A 20,410-nucleotide genomic window follows, 5' to 3' on the forward strand; every position below is an offset into this window, starting at 1 on the left:
TAAGTGCACAACGTTGTGCTATTACCCTGATCATGGAGGAAGGACTTCCTCCATGCTCTGACTTCCACACCTGTGATGCATGCATCCCAGTACACCTAATCGCATGTAGCCTGTCGCCGAGCTATAGAGCCGGTTAATTTATTTCCATCTAATCTTACAATAACATACAATCCTCAACTTTTATACAGTACAACTGCAATGTGTTAAATAAACTGCATGGTGTTGACTGAATAGCTCAATTCTTGTTTTTATGTAACCGCCTGCTTTCCAGTAGTCGCGTACAGTAAAAAAGTAACTAGCGCCCTCTAGCGATAAAAAAGCTCACCTTGCCGTTCACTGCTTTATAAGGTAGGTTATCGCTGAAAGTTGTGTTCAAGTTTAATCCTTAGAAATCGTGTCAAAAAAAATGTTTTTTGCTCCAATCATCAACCGAGACGTATTTTTAAAAAATCCCATTTGTGCTGCTCAGCATACTGTTGGCTCTCAGGTATGTGATCATCATGTTGTTTGGGAGGGACTAAGTTCGTGACTTTTCATGCTGCATGAGCTCTAGTACTTATTACATTTGAGATGTAAGTGTATTACATGATCTTGATTGCCAACATTGATTAGAAAATATGCAGGGTAATAGTTTTTACATCAGTACCTTTTATTATATGTCATTTTTTCTTTAAGCAAGGGAAATAAATCTCATTGATTTATGCTTCACAGGAAATGTTTGATATAACCAGAGTGAGTTAGAGTTAGTTCACGTTTTTATGCATGTTGGTGCACACATGCACATGTGTAGTAGGTAAACATGCAAAATGAGATATTATGCTACTTATCAAAATGCCGGTACATACGATTGTGTGTTAGTTTAAAAGAAGGATATTGTAGAGGCAAAACAAATTTCCCGCAACAGGTGTGTACATATTTGTGTCTAAGCTACCAAAGGTCTGTCCCTAAGGGTAGGACAACTCTAGGGGTGCGACAGTTGTATTGTATTGCAATTGTATGCCAATATGCGTACCCAGTGCCAGGGATGAAAAAAACAGAGATAAAACTGTGAGAAAATCACTCTAGAAAACCTTGTGGCAGATGTCATTTTACTTGAGTATCGTCAGGTTAAAACTTATATAGCATGCACTTAGTCGTTAAATTAATATTTACACTAAATTTCCTTTATTTGAGAAAACATGCCAAAAAGGTCAAGTAGGAAGCTTTTGTCGTGAAACAATTAATTTATTTATTTTTGAAAAATCTTTACAAAATGTCACTTTGACGTAGGCCTATGTTGCTCTTCGTGGAAACGGTGACGTAATGTCCAACTCCAAGTCTTGGTTGTTAATCACGTGCTACTTTGTGTATACTATTATCCTGTTCATGCTGGGGCAACCTATTGCCCCGCCTACATGAAATCATAGCATAGATAAGGGAAGGACACGGGAGCATGCAAAGTAATTTTCTTTCTGCCCATCCAAAACACCGGTTTTCAAAGACCTGGTCTAATTTGGCTGAGACAGGTGGCCAACCTATTTGCTGCCAAGAAAAGCTAAGTTCATAGTAGACAAATGCATTTCATCACAAGGATTAATCATGAGATGTCATGAAATGCACTTTGATAATTTCCTTAATAAATAAATCTTCGCTGTCCGAACAGTATGCACTGTGTCTTCGTGTTCAGAATTTTGACCCCCCTTTATTGAGAGGGCAGGTCAAAGTATGCACTTAACTCCGCACTTAACTCCTTCTGCCCCATTGAGAGGGTGATGAAGGATACCCTCTCAATACGGCTCGGCAATACGGCTCGGCAGAATCCCAATCGAACTTCACTTCTGTGAAGCTCGGTTAATTTTAGGATTCTACCTCATCCAGTATTACGTCCTCCGTGATCACGTGAGATGTTCAAAGATGTGTGTGTGTGTGAATGAGACACACACGCAAGGCAAAAGAACAGGAGGTGCGTGGTGTACGTTAAAGAACTTCACCATTTATCTGAGGTTTTTAAATATCAATCACCATAACTATCAAAGGTCCTTAATTGACCATATTTAGTCAGGCATCTTAAAACACGGGTCCTTCTACAAAGCAATTCTCGGTAAACTATGTGATCTAAACAAATAACCTTAGAAAGTACTGAAACTGTACTGTTGACTTTACAAAATTATACTGAGCGTCTAATGACACATTGAACTCCAATAGTTCCACCGACACTATAAGAAACATCATGTGCTTACTCCTGCGACATATCCAGCAGTGTATTTGCAAACATGTCACCAATATTGTGAGGAATTACTCTTTTATTATAATAAGTAGCAAATGTCGATGCATTTGACCATCCTGCACATTTCATGATAAAGTCAAGAGGCAGTCCACTGAGGTGTGCCGCTGTTGTGGACGATGCTCGTAAGCTATGAGATTTAAACTCCGCATACAGTATCAATGCCAGCCTCTTTCAGTGTACATACCCAGCGACTTATAGTGTCTTCGGATGCAGCTCGATGAGGCTTCAACACGGTTAACAAAAGTTGTTTTCTCCATTACGGAGACTACCAGTCAGTTGTAAGTATCTCTGTAGCACGGACACAACACAATGTTTTCTGTTCTTTGGATAACCAGGAAAGATTATACCGTTTTGATGGACTTCTGGTCGTGATTGCTTCATCAATACAGGTATACGAAAGAACATCTGAACTCTGTGACTTCCATGAACCCTCAGTCCAGAGAGTGTATGGTTTGAACAGATAACAATAGCATTAGCGTAGCTAATTTCCTTGTTATCTGTTTCAAAGGTAATTGAGATCATCATATTTTTCGATCTGGCGTAACAAAAAGCTAACGTCCCAGATTTTATGATAACGAGGAAGACTAGTCCGTAACTGGAAACAACCTTTAATTAAACTTACTTTATTCAGAAAAGTTTCAATAAATACTTTTGCAGGCCTACTTGTAGATGAATCAAAGTTAGATGTACACCGATACTTTACCATGTTCAAATCAGAAGTGGACATGAATTCATGCACTGAATCCAAAAGCTGATTTCAATCCCAACAAATGGCTTAAATTGAACTGAAAAAAATCCTGCCAACCCAGATTGAGTGTAACATGTGCATTCTACTTCTAATAAATATTAGGAACTGCCGAGGGCTGGGGGGGGTTGCTGCTTATGATGTTCAAAAAGTTACCAATCAGTCAAAATGAAAACTGAAACATTTTCACCCTTTCCCCCAAAGATTTTAAAGGTTAATTCAAATCAGTGATTTGAAATATCAGTTGAATTAAATACCAATTTTGATGGATGATTTAAATCAACGGGATCTAAATCAACCAACCCTGCTATAAAGTTCCATATGTGTGTCTGAGAACATTCATAGCACAGACCCCGTGAATCAGAACTTTCGCATTTCAAATTCTGACTAAATGGATCGGACAGGGTGTTATTGAGAAATTTGATGACACGAAGCAGGCATGCTTTGGTACATAGCAGTTTACCGTATCCCGCCTGGGACAAGGCGCAGTAATGAAAACGATATTTTAAGTACTTATACTCTAATAAATGTATATGAAGGACCACACAACGGAACAGTTTATAAAACCAGATAAGCCACGTCTTTACTTCAGAACAAAAATGCAGCAAAAACCATGAGCACGGAACCGACAGAAAAATTAGTCATGTCAGCTTTTACTTCAACTTCCTGGTGTTATTCTATCATAAATTATCTTACCATTATGCAGAATGAAGACGACAAATAGGACCATGGACAAGCCCAGATGATCCCCAGGCAACATGGCTACTTCTTACTTATGTTGCTGAACTAGTTTCGTGGATATTATTTCGTAGAACACGACGGAAAAATATTCCAACATTTGATAGCTGTGTACAACTATATACAAGGGTTAATATACATACAACTGCCAATGTTTGTTGCTAGCCTTGGACGACCTTGCCTTCTCGCATCTGTGAATAAACTGAGTGAAGAACCGCAAATTACCCGAACTACAGGCATGCATCATGTGGTAACACTTAGACCGGGAAAACCCAGGCATTTTAACAGACATTTTTCACTAACAATGCTTCCTTGTTCGGAATAATTACACGTACATGTAGATTCTATGGAATTCCATATCTGCCGTCGCCTGTCGCCCGTCGCATTTTGCTTTTTGCTGTGTCCCAATTCTGCCATTTACCAGTTCCAAACATGCCATTTTCCGTCGTCCGTCGCCCGTCGTGCGTCGCCCGTCGCCCGTCGTCCATCGTGCGTCGCCCATCAAATGTGTTGCATAGGACCTGCAAAAGCCGTTGTTTAACAAATGACAATGTGATGATTCCATTCACTTCTTAAGATCTTTTCCGAGTAAGGCAAGTACACATCCCACCTGCAAAGCATATACTAGTCACATAATTAATTCCAATAATGCTAGACTACCCCTGCCCCTTGACAAGAAAATATCGCCTCTGAGAATTCAACCAAGTATTTTTTGGGGAAAAATACTTTCATCAAAAATGTTCCGGCCAACTTATCCACAGTGTTATTCTAATTTGCATACTGTAAAAATGTGCCGACCTGTTTTCATCAAATTCCAGGAAGAAATCTGCCAACCGATACAGATATTCTATCTTCTCCTCTCAATTTCACCTTGAAATCCAGAAATACTAGACGTGCTGTGGATAATAAACTGTTTATTAAATGTATTGTTAAGGGGCAATTACCACTTGGTTTAAGTTTCAGAAAATATGACGTGTTGGTTTTTGTGGGTGTGTATGCCATGGTGGATAGACCAATGAGAACAGGTTGTCCAGCACATCAGCATTATTTATGGGTCTAACAAGTAACGTTACTGTATAAAAGACTTCTGTGAGCCAACCTGCAAATAAAGTCATGTCTAATTTGGAGTATACAGCAGATTTCATCATAGGTATACCCGCCCTCAAAATAATGTTGAATCAGTTTGTCTCTTATGAAAACTATTGGGAATCAAACATTGTAAATAATCTATTATTTACATTCCGTTCTGTGGGATATCGTGCAGGGACAGACAGAAATATCACATAGGCTATAGACCTAAAGCCTGGCTGTTAACGAGTAAAGTTACGTCTAGAGTAATTAAGTTATCGAGAAAAACAATCTACCGAAACAAAAGTCTATTTTGTTGATTTATTTATGTAACCAAAATGGTGTTATTTCATATACACGTTACTTAGCCGATGTCAGGATATTATTTCTTCTTTCAATTGGAGTTTGGCGCAACTGAGAAAACGAATAGGCCTACATGTACATCTTCTAGTTCTATTGCTAAAATGAGAGTCAGGCATGGTGGATCGATCGAACAAGGACATGTACATGTGAAACGATCAAGGGTCAAAGTTAAAAATACCACTGCGCAATCGTGACAAAAAAACCACGGGCGACGCACGACGGGCGACGCGCGACGGGCGACGCGCGACGGGCGACGCGCGACGGGCGACGCGCGACGGACGACGGACGACGCACGACGGACGACGCACGACGCCAGATATGGAATTCCATAAGATTCACCTCTCTTGAAATGGAAGGGATGTGTCTGTGTGAATACTAAACGCTTTGCGGTTTTATTCCTCGCCTACATAACTAACCTTTCCATGAGGGTGAACTCTATCAGCAATAATCCAGCGTGGGTAGAACAAAGTTTTGATCGAAAACCTAATAACAGAGCCTGAAAATAAAAGGTTACACGGTGAGCTTCTGAAACCTTTCAAATTGTGCGGCCAGCTGATGGAGAATTTACATGGGGCCACCTTATCACGCCCAATGAATTTTGAAAGAATGATTCCTAACTGGATCCATGTCAAGAAATACTCATTTCAGAATTTCATCTTTGCGTTCTTCAAGTAATAGCACAAAAAGTCACATGGATATTGGTTAAAAACGAATTTTATTACCCTTTCACTTTGGGCAATGCCGTTCTTAAGTATCTCAGTCTCTGCACGTTTGTTTTCACCCCATGCCATAACTTGAAAAAGAGATTCTATGAGCCCCGAGCTAGAAGGCGCAATTTTCTTTACAACGAAGATTCCTTTGGCCAGCACTTCACTTGGCTTGTTAACAGTCGACTACGAATTGCGCTCACGTTACGGTCGCGTCGCTACTAGCAAAATGAGCACTCCAGATCTAGACCAACATAGCTGTGTGCAACCGGTGAAGGGGTGCTTCTGCTCAAAGCAGATAACATCGCTAAATTTACCTCCTTATATTCAGTAGGTTCTAAAGTCGGTCTGGTTTGCCGCATGCAGTTCTTGTCAGCAAATGTTAGACTGGACTTTAGAATGTTCATTAAACGTACTGTTCATATTGACAATCAGACAAAATAATTCAGACAAAAAAACAAGATTTCCAAATTGCAAATCTAGAAACTCTGAATATTCACAATCACGCACACAACATCAAATGCCAGCAAAATAATAGAATACACAGATTACATTAATTTTCACATGAAGATCAACTTAATACAATCATAATGACATGGCATCCTGCCTGACCAGCAGCGGTACACGAAGGTCCTGGGATATCTGACCAGCAGCATCGGCTCCAAAGGAGTGGAAGAAGTCGGCCTGCTGACGCGAAACGAAAGTTCAGTTCATAAAAGTCTCATATGAGACGGGCCCACCGAAAATTTGGAAAGTTTATGAAACCAGCACCACAACGAGAAGGGTGATGAAACCAGCACCACGGCCGTTGAAACTGGTCAGAGATGCGGTAGCCAGTAGAACGAATCAGCCAAATAAAGCATGGCTCGTAGAGTCATCATCCCCACAACGTGAAAACATTTCTAAAAAAGAACGAATCGACAAAGGAATACGAGCCCAGTGCGCGGATGCACAACAAAGTGGAATAGACCATAATAGGTGCCTGTGTGCATATAACGTATCTAGGGAGTCAAATGTGTAAACGGCGCCTCAATGAAACAAAAAGGCAACCCTCTTCCTTCAAGAGAAGTTAACTATTACACCGTGGTTATTTTAAGCTGTAAGCTGTAGAGGAAATCGATTTAAGGGCTTGAAAATGGCCATGTTAATACGCACCTATATCATAACACATCATCTTGGACTCCAAAGGAGAACACTTCATTAATTCAAAAGTCTGATTATCATGGCAACCCTAAATTAAAATAAATAAGTACGCAGTTTTGGCACACCCCTACCTCAATGTACAATGGTACCTCCCTCGGTTGGCTCCGTGCTCACCATACGCATGTAGTTGAGCAAAGTCGACGGGTATCAAGGGGGGGGTGTTTTAAGTGCACAACGTTGTGCTATTACCCTGATCATGGAGGAAGGACTTCCTCCATGCTCTGACTTCCACACCTGTGATGCATGCATCCCAGTACAACTAACTGCATGTAGCCTGTCGCCGAGCTATAGAGCCTGTTAATTTATTTCCATATAATCTTACAATAACATACAATCCTCAACTTTTATACAGTACAACTGCAATGTGTTAAATAAACTGCATGGTGTTGACTGAATAGCTCAATTCTTGTTTTTATGTAACCGCCTGCTTTCCAGTAGTCGCGTACAGTAAAAAAGTAACTAGCGCCCTCTAGCGATAAAAAAGCTCACCTTGCCGTTCACTGCTTTATAAGGTAGGTTATCGCTGAAAGTTGTGTTCAAGTTTAATCCTTAGAAATCGTGTCAAAAAAAATGTTTTTTGCTCTAATCATCAACCGAGACGTATTTTTAAAAAATCCCATTTGTGCTGCTCAGCATACTGTTGGCTCTCAGGTATGTGATCATCATGTTGTTTGGGAGGGACTAAGTTCGTGACTTTTCATGCTGCATGAGCTCTAGTACTTATTACATTTGATATGTAAGTGTATTACATGATCTTGATTGCCAACATTGATTAGAAAATATGCAGGGTAATAGTTTTTATATCAGTACCTTTTATTATATGTCATTTTTCTTTAAGCAAGGGAAATAAATCTCATTGATTTATGCTTCACAGGAAATGTTTGATATAACCAGAGTGAGTTAGAGTTAGTTCACCTTTGTTTGCATGGTGGTGCATACATGCACATGTGTAGTAGGTAAACATGCAAAATGAGATATTATGCTACTTATCAAAATGCCGGTACATACGATTGTGTGTTAGTTTAAAAGAAGGATATTGTAGAGGCAAAACAAATTTCCCGCAACAGGTGTGTACATATTTGTGTCTAAGCTACCAAAGGTCTGTCCCTAAGGGTAGGACAACTCTAGGGGTGCGACAGTTGTATTGTATTGCAATTGTATGCCAATATGCGTACCCAGTGCCAGGGATGAAAAAACAGAGATAAAACTGTGAGAAAATCACTCTAGAAAACCTTGTGGCAGATGTCATTTTACTTGAGTATCGTCAGGTTAAAACTTATATAGCATGCACTTAGTCGTTAAATTAATATTTACACTAAATTTCCTTTATTTGAGAAAACATGCCAAAAAGGTCAAGTAGGAAGCTTTTGTCGTGAAACAATTAATTTATTTATTTTTGAAAAATCTTTACAAAATGTCATTTTGACGTAGGCCTATGTTGCTCTTCGTGGAAACGGTGACGTAATGTCCAACTCCAAGTCTTGGTTGTTAATCACGTGCTACTTTGTGTATACTATTATCCTGTTCATGCTGGGGCAACCTATTGCCCCACCTACATGAAATCATAGCATAGATAAGGGAAGGACACGGGAGCATGCAAAGTAATTTTCTTTCTGCCCATCCAAAACACCGGTTTTCAAAGACCTGGTCCAATTTGGCTGAGACTGGTGGCCAACCTATTTGCTGCCAAGAAAAGCTAAGTTCATAGTAGACAAATGCATTTCATCACAAGGATTAATCATGAGATGTCATGAAATGCACTTTGATAATTTCCTTAATAAATAAATCTTCGCTGTCCGAACAGTATGCACTGTGTCTTCGTGTTCAGAATTTTGACCCCCCTTTATTGAGAGGGCGGGTCAAAGTATGCACTTAACTCCGCACTTAACTCCTTCTGCCCCATTGAGAGGGTGATGAAGGATACCCTCTCAATACGGCTCGGCAATACGGCTCGGCAGAATCCCAATCGAACTTCACTTCTGTGAAGCTCAGTTAATTTTAGGATTCTACCTCATCCAGTATTACGTCACTCCGTGATCACGTGAGATGTTCAAAGATGTGTGTGTGTGAATGAGACACACAAGCAAGGCAAAAGAACAGGAGGTGCGTGGTGTACGTTAAAGAACTTCACCATTTATCTGAGGTTTTTTGAATATCAATCACCATAACTATCAAAGGTCCTTAATTGACCATATTTAGTCAGGCATCTTAAAACACGGGTCCTTCTACAAAGCAATTCTCGGTAGACTATGTGATCTAAACAAATAACCTTAGAAAGTACTGAAACCGTACTGTTGACTTTACAAAATTATACTGAGCGTCTAATGACACATTGAACTCCAATAGTTCCACCGACATTATAAGAAACATCATGTGCTTACTCCTGCGACATATCCAGCAGTGTATTTGCAAACATGTCACCAATATTGTGAGGAATTACTGGTTTATTATAATAAGTAGCAAATGTCGATGCATTTGACCATCCTGCACATTTCATGATAAAGTCAAGAGGCTGTCCACTAATATCCAAAATGTCCAAAAATATTCCAACATTTGATAGCTGTGTACAACTATATACAAGGGTTAATATACATACAACTGCCAATGTTTGTTGCAGGCCTTGGACGACCTTGCCTTCTCGCATCTGTGAATAAACTGAGTGAAGAACCGCAAATGACCCGAACTACAGGCATGCATCCTGTGGTAACACTTAGACCGGGAAAACCCAGGCATTTTAACAGACATTTTTCACTAACAATGCTTCCTTGTTCGGAATAATTACACGTACATGTAGATTCATCTCTGTTGAAGTGGAAGGGATGTGTCTGTGTAGATACCAAACGCTTTGCGGTTTTATTCCTCGCCTACATAACTAACCTTTCCATGATGGCGAGCTCTATCAGCAATAATCTAGAGTGAAGAGAACAAGGTTTAGATCGAAAAACTAATAACAGAGCCTGAAAATAAAGGGTCACATGGGCGAGCCTCCGAAACCCTTCAAGTTGTGCGGCCAGCTGATGGAGAATTCACATGGGGCCACCTTATCACGCTCAATGAATTTTGAAAGAATGATTCCTAACTGAATCCATGTCAAGAAACACTCTTGTCAGAATTTTATCTTTGCGCTCTTCAAGTAATATAACATGGACATGGGCTAAAAACGAATTTTATCAACAACCTTTCACTTCCGGGAATGTCGATCCTTAGTCCTAGTGTAACCTCTTAAATTACACAAGGAACGCAAGTGTGAACACACTGATAAAAAACTTGGCCCGTGGAAACAGCTCTCTCCAGAACTTGAACTTGAACTGTTTATTCGCTACCCTTAATGATGGCAGCCCATTCCAAGTCCCAAGTCAGCGGTTCGCTACAATGGATAGAGAAAATAGAAGTACACCCTTAATGTAGCAATACATGTACATAAACCTTAGTCAAATCCATTATGATGAAATAAAGAAACGGTTGACTACACATCCCTATGAATAAATTTACCCTTACTATGTGCCCCCATAAACTGTCTTACTGTGTAAATGCCAAATGACCACGTGACTTATGATATAAGTACATGTACATGTAAATCCGAGCAGTAGTGTAATACATGAACCCAGTAATAACGGCCCTTCATAGTTTACTAGCGTTACAACGTCCCATTATTTCTCCCAAATTAACCCTTATTCTCCAGATGACCCTTAAGCTTATTCTAATATCCCGTTATGACACATAATATGGGAGAATTCCTTTGTCTTACCAACAGTTGCATTCCTGGGGGTTTACTTAATCGAAAGGAAAGATGTCGCTCATGTACGTAGCGGATCATCGAGTGGAAGAAGCGAACGGTGCATTTCACTAATCACCCGAAAGAGGGCGCTATAACAGTTTTACGCCGCTACACCTCGTGTGTGCACGTTTGTTTTCACTTCATGCCATAACGTGAAAAAGAGATTGTAGGAGCCCCGAGCTAGAGGGCGCAATTTTCTTAACAACGAGGGCTCCTTTGGCCAGCACTTCACTTCGCTAGCTCACAAACGACTACGAAATGCACACGTTACGATTGCGTTGCTACCAGCAAAATGAACACACACGACCATGTAACATGGCTCTATAAGCGATGAAGGGGTGCTTTTGCTCAAAGCAGATAACATCGCTAGATATACCTCCTTACATTCAATAGGTTCTGAAGTCAGTCCGATTTGCCATATTTATGCAGTTCTTGTCAGCAAATGTTAGATTGGACTTTACAATTTTCATTAAACGTACACTGTTCAAGTTTATTACCTTTATAGTTGTATATTATTTAACTTAATTTGTTTTCTTATTTGTATTTCAGCTTTTACCTAAAGACTGAAAATCAAGGAATAATTCAAACGAAAAAGAAACAAAACACAGAATTTGTCAAACACAAAAATGATTTGTTTATTTCAACAAAGAAATGAACTAAATTTCCATAATTACACTTCTCTATTGGTCAATTGTAGCGGGACTAGGTTGAAACTCATAGGTTTACGAGATTATCCCGTAAGTTGGAAAATGACTCAAGGTATTACATGGCAGGGAAAGGTTAAAGTACAATATAAATAAGGATGATCATGGAACAACGCCGCGAGATGAATCCCCTCGATTACAAAACTGTGAATTAGTATTCCCTGTTATGTTTTTTGGTAGGTCCCTACCCACCGACTGCTCTCCTTTAATAAACCCTCTGCCTTATTTTTGTCTCCAAAAGCAAGGCTTGATTCACAATATAAATGTAAAATTATAGTGGGTTTTCTCCGTTAACTTAGAAAGGCTACAACATCATTAAATCTAAAACCAATTTACTAGGAATCCCTACATCAAGCAAATCACTTGGAGCACTGTCGTGGAGACATTTAAAGATCAGGAGACACACTTTAAACTTACCCTATATTTTACTGGCAAGCAATGTAACTAAAGGGCTTTAATCGCCCACGAGCGGGAAAATCAGAACTCACAAAGGGAAACAGGGGTGTTCGTCCAACACGAAGGCCCTGGCGGCTCTAGACTCGACAGCCTCAGCGCTGAAGGTCCACATCCTTCTGCTTGACGAATACCCAGCCCGGCGAGATATACTCACTCCGGATCCTAAAAATAAAAATCTGCAATAAAGCAGATTTTATTCTTAGTTTATTTTCCTTATTAAAGTCAGGCAATTTTTCATTTTCTATAAATTAATATGGTAGCAAATATTTTACGAAAGGCCTTTTTACTAGTTACAAGTTACAAGGGTTCCGAAAGCGTGCCATCAGGGGTCGACATTCAGGCTCTATGTCGACTGAGTCGGCAGCAGCCTCCTAAGTCACATAACAATTACAAAAAGATTTGCAAGAACTCCAGAAAATGAAATAATTTTAAACCTATCCTGTGTCAGGCACAAGATCTCTCTTAAGTCGGGCAATTATTCTGTTTCCCGTACGCATAGTTCTGAACGTCTTACAGGTCACGGAGGAATTACAAACATTATATGCGTATTAGATCAGTGTATCAAAAATAGTGTTTTTAAGATATCAACAGTAAGTCTAACGTAGGGATTTTTCTTTCCATATTTTCTGGTCACGGCTGTACGTTGTAGTTAATACGGGCGTTGGACAAAAGTGCACCTCCACGAAATCAGTCGATCCAGTGCCCGTTTGGAAAGGGTCGACAGATTTTGCGCGTTGTGATTGGCCAACGCGTTGCACACTCTTGGAGGCGCACTATTGTGTATCGCCCGCATTGCAAACAAAAACCACTGCTAGCATCTCACTGGGCCTTACTTATCTGACTATGCTGCAGGCAGTAATCGAGCATTTTGCACTTTCTCTGACTGGGCGCTGACAGCCATCGAGCACTTTGCAGTGCACGAGTTGTAACTCCTGCGCCCTTCATGTACAGACGTCCTCCGAACGTAGGGACCCATAGTAGATAATAAGCCGTTAGCGAGTAAGGTTTGAATAAAATCTTGTACACTGAGTACACGTGAATATACCAATTTGAGTTCTCCATACCGACAACGCTGTTGCTATACCTTGTGATTCGGGCAAGCTTTTCCTTAGTTACATAAGAGACGACTTGCCTAAATACACTGTTTTCAATGGATAAGAAGGGCACAAAGGAACCAGTCCGGAGATGGTGGTCGCTATGTAAAAGCAAGTCCCGAAACACGAGGTATGGCAACCTTGTTTTTAGTCTGGGGAATTCAAATTGTTATGTTTTAATGTGCAATCAGATATCTCAGTGTACCAGATTTTATTCAAATTTAACTGGCAAAGGGCTTACTCCGTATTAGAGGAATGCTGTAGGTTTTATGATAATGAGTAAATTAGCATATAACATTCCCACAATGCAACCTATCACATGGCAAAACTTTGGAAGACTTTTAGAATAGATTAACATCCTCTCTACTGAGTTTTAGGGGTACCTGCTTCCTTAAAAAGGTTAAAAAAAACTTTTCCAAGGGTTTCCAGAGAGGCAAATGTTCGGCTGTCACGTCCACGAAAGGTTGTATTGTAAAAAGCATCTCTATGAATAGAAAGGCCATTGCAAGCTAAACTGACTACGTAACCCAGATGCCAGCGAGCTCAGCAAACTGTGGGACAGAGAGAACCCCCACACACACCCACACAAGTGTGTATTTGCCTGCAACTGGGGACCCCCTATTGTTCCTCTTTTGTTTGTACTTTAACTTTTTTAGAGGACCACCCATATGTTTTGTACACAGTTGTCAATCGGGGACCCTCTGTCAATCGGGAACCTTATTGTCCTCTATTGTTCAGGGTCCCCAAGTGAATGCAGAAACAAACTCATGTACACACACCTTTGTGTTGGTCATAGATACACTGGTATCTCGGGAATTCTTTTCAGACATCTAGGGGGATGTGTTAAGTGACGATAGGCTGGAGTGTGTATGGAGATTGAACTTGTTGGGGGGTACCCCTCTGTCCCATTTCGTGCTTGGTATAAGATAGCTACCGATCCCTATGTAATAGGGACGGGGACCGGTCCTGCATTTGCACGAAACAACCGCATGAACTAACACAGACACGTACTTCACTTGTTCACACTACACTTTCTGGTTCAAAATGACGTCACTCTTACGGTACTCTATGGTGGTTCTCCTAAATCCTCTTTCCAAGCGTCATTTTTGAACGACCGTCAACACTAGGACCGGCGATCGTATCCTTCGGTTCCGCCGTGACCCGGATGACTGAATGTACTAGCTAGTCTAGTATAGAGTTGCTACAAGTAATCGTCCTGACTACGTGTTCTTACGTAGAGCCCTCTGCCACCCCCGCATCGGCAAAGCACTGTGGTATACCGTAGTTATCATAGGCTGTCACGAATGTGAAGTTCACTTTGAGTTCGACTTTAGTTTTGTATAAAATCTACTCTAATTAAAAGATACGTTTAAAAACTATGTTTAAAAAAAATTGTAACTTTCTTTTGAATTACGTTTGATCAATATAACAATTGAGCGTAACACCAGGAAAAAATAAAGAGCTGGAAATTTATGGCCAGGTTAACATGTTTGAAAGAAATATTTATCAAAACAAATTGTAAAACCAGTGAGCGATCACAGGGAAAACACAAATGTAATTGAGCGATAAATGTTTAAAATATCGTGAAAAAACTAGAAGGAAATGAACGGCGCCATAGTACTCTACAGCGCTGTCGTCAAGACGGGAGACAACGATCTCCATGCTGCATGCTGGCAGTCTATTTTACACTTTATGCCCCAGAGGATGCTATCATAAAAAACACATCCTTGCTTAAATACTTCTACTTTAATCAGGCCTAAATGTAGACGGTTAAAGTTGTTTAACTTCATTCTGATTCCTGGTATTTTTCACATAAGAGATTTCTTTTGCTTCCTAAAACATGTAAGAAAAGTATAAACATTAAAATAAGGCAGAGTAGATTATTCTTTGTTAAAATTTATTCAAACTCATTTTGGCAAGCATAAATGCACACCCAATGTTGAATTATCCAGAATCCATTATTACAGGAAAACAACTTAGACACAACCGTCACACCAACCTTCCATTAAAGTTGAAACTCTCTGTTTCATCGGAAATCAACGAATTCTACGAGTATAATGAGCGTCTACTGTAGTAAAAACAATATCACGTGGTTTCAAATTTTCCATGTTTATATTCTGAAACAAAAGCAAAAAGAAAGAAGCATGACACACAAATACAATAATGGTCAATTCTCAGTGGTACATAAGTCGAGACAGATATCTTGAACTTGAAAGTCCAGACGTCTCAAAGAATTAAGTACAGAATTAAGGCAATGCACTGCTTTTGTAACAAGAAATTTATATTAAGAGTTAACAAGTGTTTAAGAACTTTCCAACGAATTATTCTTTCCCCTCCGTAATATCATGATACAGTCATTACTCTTCCACATTGCAAGATAAAATAAAACATGTTTGGGAGATAGTCAACGTTCTAGTTGAAGTTACACATTTATATTGAAACATTTTACAATTTTGACCAAAATCTTTATAAAATTAATTCCTTAAAAAATCTTTATCTGCAAACCCAAATATTTGTCCATATATGCAAGTTGAATATTTGTAGCATTGCTTAATATTTCATTTTTCCTTTTTCCTTTTCCTTTTTTCAGCTCTTTGTAAGGCCTGAGTGTGCAAAAAGGGATTGGCAAAGACAAATATATGCTTCACAATCCCGCCGATATTTAATTAGGCATTAGGTATAGACACCTGTAATAGGGCAACGTGCCTCCAGTGTTTAAAAATTGATTTCACTTTTATCATTAATGCAATTTCTTTTACTTACATGTATCAAGCAATGTAGCGAAAACTTCAGTTCACAATTTTGATTATCAGATACATTTATTTACTTAGCATCAAACAATACATATTTGAAATGGACAAATGCACAGGAAGCTATTTTAACAACTTGTGGACGTCCCAAAAGGGCAAAGGGCCCCTCCCCTCCCCCCAAAAAATGGAAGAAAGGAGAAAAAGAGATGAACAGGTATAAATATCTCAGATTTGGGGTAAAAAAATGAAATAAGCCCTTTAAACCTTCAAACTTTTAAAAGTTTATAAGTTTATTGGTGATGAGTGCTTTTCTCCTTGGAAATTTCCCCCTGGAAAAATGCTAAAAGCTAATGTAACATAAGGTTCTACAACGCTAGTAAGGTGGCAAATTTACTCTTAAAAGTTATTTGCATTTATATTACGTACATCATGATTACAAACATCAAAAACACTGACAGATATTAAACTGCCATTCTTGATTACTTAGTACACTGAAACAATAAGGTTATGTTCTTCACACTGAAATTTGCATAACAAAACTAGCACAAATGAAGCCTTTCATTAATGTAAAATACAACGTTTTTTAATCAATCATTTCACTTGCAGTTAATCACTTTGCACACGAGACACCTTTGATAAAGTAAACACTGAAACTCGTTTGTATGTAGTAACATGTTTTCATAATAAGTTTTTACATACTTGTTAAATATATCAACAAGTTATTCGGTTATCGGAAGTAAACAAGAGGTCATAAGCATTTTAAAGTACACACCTTCCCGTACCCTTGTTGGCCATAAAACGTAAAGCAGACGATGCAAACTTGTTACTGTTCATGCAGTCAATTCTTGTATCTTTCTTGAAGCCATCCAATATTATTATTGCATCTATGTACGGATTCCCGATTACAGTATCCATTTTTATAGTTCTTGGACTGAGTAAATACAATCCATTTATTTACAGTACCGGTAAAACATAATACCATTCTATGTTCATCCTATGATAGCGCATTCATATTACATTGGGTGGTGTCAGTCTCCTGAGTTCCATGCCTCATCCTTTTTTTAACGTGGCTTACAGCATTTACACGTAATTAATCACAATTTTTAATATATTCATCAGCAAAAAATGAAATTATGTTTAATGAACTTTTATTTCATTGCTCTCATTTCTATTTCCTGGTTTCCCAAACAAAACAGTAACCCCACTTTCAAATCAATAATGCTGATTTGTAAGTAAGGCCAATTCCGCATATTAAAGATGACCGGTCAACAGCAGAAATACATATTTTAATGTCTTAAGATTGTGAAACAGGGAAAAGCTTAACCACATTCTGCAAAACTAAAGCGCACAAAAAAGGCAAATGCAGGTCGATATCGACACAATCAGATATTCAGGCAATTAGCTGAAACAGCCGAAAGAGACAAGAATTAAACACAAAGGAACAGTGTTCGTCAAATAACAGACACCTGTGACGATTACAAGTTTTGCTAGTATGTCACGACTGCTGCCGGCGCACATATTTTTGAGTTTCACTAAAAACCACGGAAATCCAGGTCATCTATGTTCAAAACTACGAAAACATGTGCCCCTCGAATTCATTCTGATGCTAAAAGCACCAATATATTGCAATAATCAAATAAGTTCTTAAATTATAATGTTTGATGCAATTAACAAATGGTTTCTGGATGGAATACTGCAGTTGCATAGCCAAGCTCTTCTGAGAGAGGGCAACATTCTTGAGATTCTCCCCCCCCCCGGGCTACGCCACCGGAGCGCTTTTATAAACTGTTGATCAAAATACGTGCACCAGTATTTCAATCAAAATTTCGTTTAGGGTTCATGGACTTATCAGTTGCTGCCTTTTTCCAGAGAGTTACACACAAGGATGACAGTATTCGTTATTTTTTAAAGTTACTGCAACTACAATTTGAAAATGTTGGAAACATAACATTTTACATCTACAGATATTACAATAATGCCGAACAATAATATCGTTTTTATTTAAGCATTTTCAAACGAGCAGCAAGTGGTGTAAACTAGTGCTGGAAATTGGGAGGATGGGGGATGGGCAAAGGTGGGAGGATGACTTGGCCAGCCATGAAAATTTGAAAGCGGGGGTTGGGGGTTGGGGGTTGGGGTGGCACCATATGACTCTATGTGAGGGTCGTTGTTCATGATATTGATAATGATGATCATCTATAATGATGTATTCACGATGGCAATTTACGTCTTTTAAAATTGTTTTTGCCTCTTTTGAGTGATCCTGAATGCATTTTAGTCGTTGGAAGTCTAGAAAATTCTTTAAAATCCAATTTTTAATTACTCCCCGGCGAAAAGGTGAGGAATGGCTCCGTAATCCATCCCCTCTCAAAAAGTGGGGATATATGCCCCGATCCTCCCGGGATTTACGCGCATGAATGAAAAACATGCGCATGTTCAAACATAGGTCAGTAGTATATTCAACTTTTCATTCAACTTTGAAAACTTAAATCATCAAGACAACATCTTAAACCAAAACCAAAAGCGTCTTTTTTGCATATACAGTGAAGTCCAAATATCAAAAGCTGTGAGATTGTATTTTTTATGCCTTGGTAATGATGCATGAATGAAATTCTCAAAACACTTCTAATCCTGAACAGTCGAAAGTGTTTTAGCAATTCACCTAAAGACCACAAGGCTTTAAATATTTTATCACTTCCGACAACTTATGGGTTTACAACCGGAAGTTCGTAGTGGAATGTAGCAAGTGAAGATGCTATATTAATTAATACCTTTTTAACTGTACAGGCCAGTCATCAAACCAGGGGTAACCACCTTCGCCTAAGCAGTTGTGCCAATCAGTTCAGTTTCTAACTTCATTGCTATTGTGGATTCAAGTTTTCCCTTACGAATTTCTCTCTCCCGTTATCGTGACACGGTTATGTTCAGACAGCAGTGCTTATGAATCGATACATCATTAAAGAGCTCTGCAGCTGTTTTTGCCGCATGGAGCAAGTGATGTTCTTTGTTCCATAAAAAAAGAAAGTCTCGTGAAAAGTTCAGCCTTAAAAACAGGATTCGAAAACTGAAACTTAAAATTCAAATATCCAAACGTATTAGTTAATGTTCTGAATAAAACTACGTCTCATTTTAAAAGTTACGTCGAAAAACATATAAAAAATTCAAAAGGCTTCATGTCAGATACCTTATAAAAAGTAGATGTTTTCTGATCAAGTGTACTTCCTTACATTCTTACAGACTTGCAGGTGGACAAATCCATGTGACTGAGTATACTGCGAAAAAGGTGAATCGTTTGGTTTTCTTCAGAACCTTCCCCACTCAGTTCGCCGCCTCATCCCCTCACTCACCCACTCACTCACTCACTCACGCGCCACCTCATTCACTCACGCACAAGCATGAGTGCTATGTATAATTGCAATTGGTAAACAGTTTATGACACTATACACTCTAACGCCAAGATATTTTGTGCAATGACAAACACCATGCTAATGTCGAGGGATTTTTCTATGAGCAAGACAGAGGCCATTCTCTGTTCATCTTCATAAAAAAATTATTTAATCCGTTTAGTCTCGAAACCCCTGCTTAAAAACCTTGCAAAACTGAGGTTTGAGGCTTATCACTTGTTCCGAGTTACGGTGTACAAAATTAGCCAAAGATATGAGAGTTTGATTTGAGCATTTGCCCACATTCATGGAACAAAATACTGTCCAGTTAAAAATGCTCAAACCCACAAAACTTAATCTATTGGTCATAATATTCCAATCCGTTGGAAACAACGGTTTGGATTACGTTGAACATCTTTGGGTTACTTCCCGACCAGTTTCACACCCAACGGTTTCCCCTTTTCTTAGCACCTTTCTTTATGTTCACATATTCCGCCTCTCCAGCCTTGGAGACCTCAAGCAAAGCATCGAAGATGAATCGGTACTGCTCCTAAAAATACAATTGTGTCAACACAAATTGCAGGTGACCAACTATATAAACACAGGATTGTAAGCATGTTTAGCTGTCCGTCCATCTGTCTTTACTGTTTGTGTCTCCAGCGCAGAGGACCAAGTTACTGCCCGCCAGTCCCTGCTTTGCCCACGTGCCATTTTTTTTTAACTCGTGTGGTATACTAATAGTTCATGAGCCTCTTGTGTCGCTCATCGCTAAGGTTAATATCTGGAGTTGTATTTGAGTCCATAGCAAATCCTTGCAACTCTCTAAAACTCAATCACAATATATACCAGGTACGAAATGGGACAGAGGGGTACCCCCAACAAGTCCAATCCCTACACACACTCCAACCTATTGTCACTTAGCACATCCCCCCCCCGATGTCTGAAACAAATTCCTGAGATACCAGTATAACAATGACCACACAAGGGGGGGGTTCTCTCTGTCCTATATTTTGCTTCATATGTCACAATATATCAAGTCCGGGTAAATTCAAAAGCTAATCAAATGAACCTACTCAAAAGAACACAAGTCCTTTCCAGGGACTTTGTCACTGAACTTACGGAAGGTTTTGTAAAAGGACATGTGATTGGCTCAAC

General features: G+C 39.2%; 1 protein-coding gene and 1 long non-coding RNA gene across 4 annotated transcripts in view; both read right to left on the reverse strand.

Moving 5' to 3' along the window:
• Positions 1 to 10,379: 10,379 nt before the first annotated feature.
• Positions 10,380 to 11,056, reverse strand: LOC147795694 (uncharacterized). The gene is made up of 2 exons (XR_015423604.1): positions 10,839 to 11,056; positions 10,380 to 10,457 (listed from the first exon to the last, which is right to left on the reverse strand). It is a non-coding gene; the product is annotated as an uncharacterized LOC147795694 (long non-coding RNA).
• A 506-nt stretch (positions 11,057 to 11,562) lies between these two features.
• LOC110981618 (uncharacterized) overlaps positions 11,563 to 20,410 on the reverse strand; it is a 64,013-nt gene continuing 55,165 nt past the window's right edge. For 2 of the 3 annotated variants that reach the window (XM_087130971.1, XM_087130972.1), the window contains exon 29: positions 14,999 to 19,805. In XM_087130971.1, coding sequence (XP_086987097.1) covers positions 19,695 to 19,805 — 111 coding nt within the window. In that variant the 3' untranslated portion in view covers positions 14,999 to 19,694. Of the gene's footprint in view, positions 12,205 to 14,998; positions 19,806 to 20,410 lie in introns of those variants that run through there. The other variant, XM_087130973.1, reaches the window with a different exon arrangement.

The sequence above is a fragment of the Acanthaster planci genome, linkage group LG21 (genome assembly GCF_054643075.1).
Source record: "Acanthaster planci isolate LZ-2023a linkage group LG21, COTS_SCS, whole genome shotgun sequence".
NCBI lineage: Eukaryota > Metazoa > Echinodermata > Asteroidea > Valvatida > Acanthasteridae > Acanthaster > Acanthaster planci.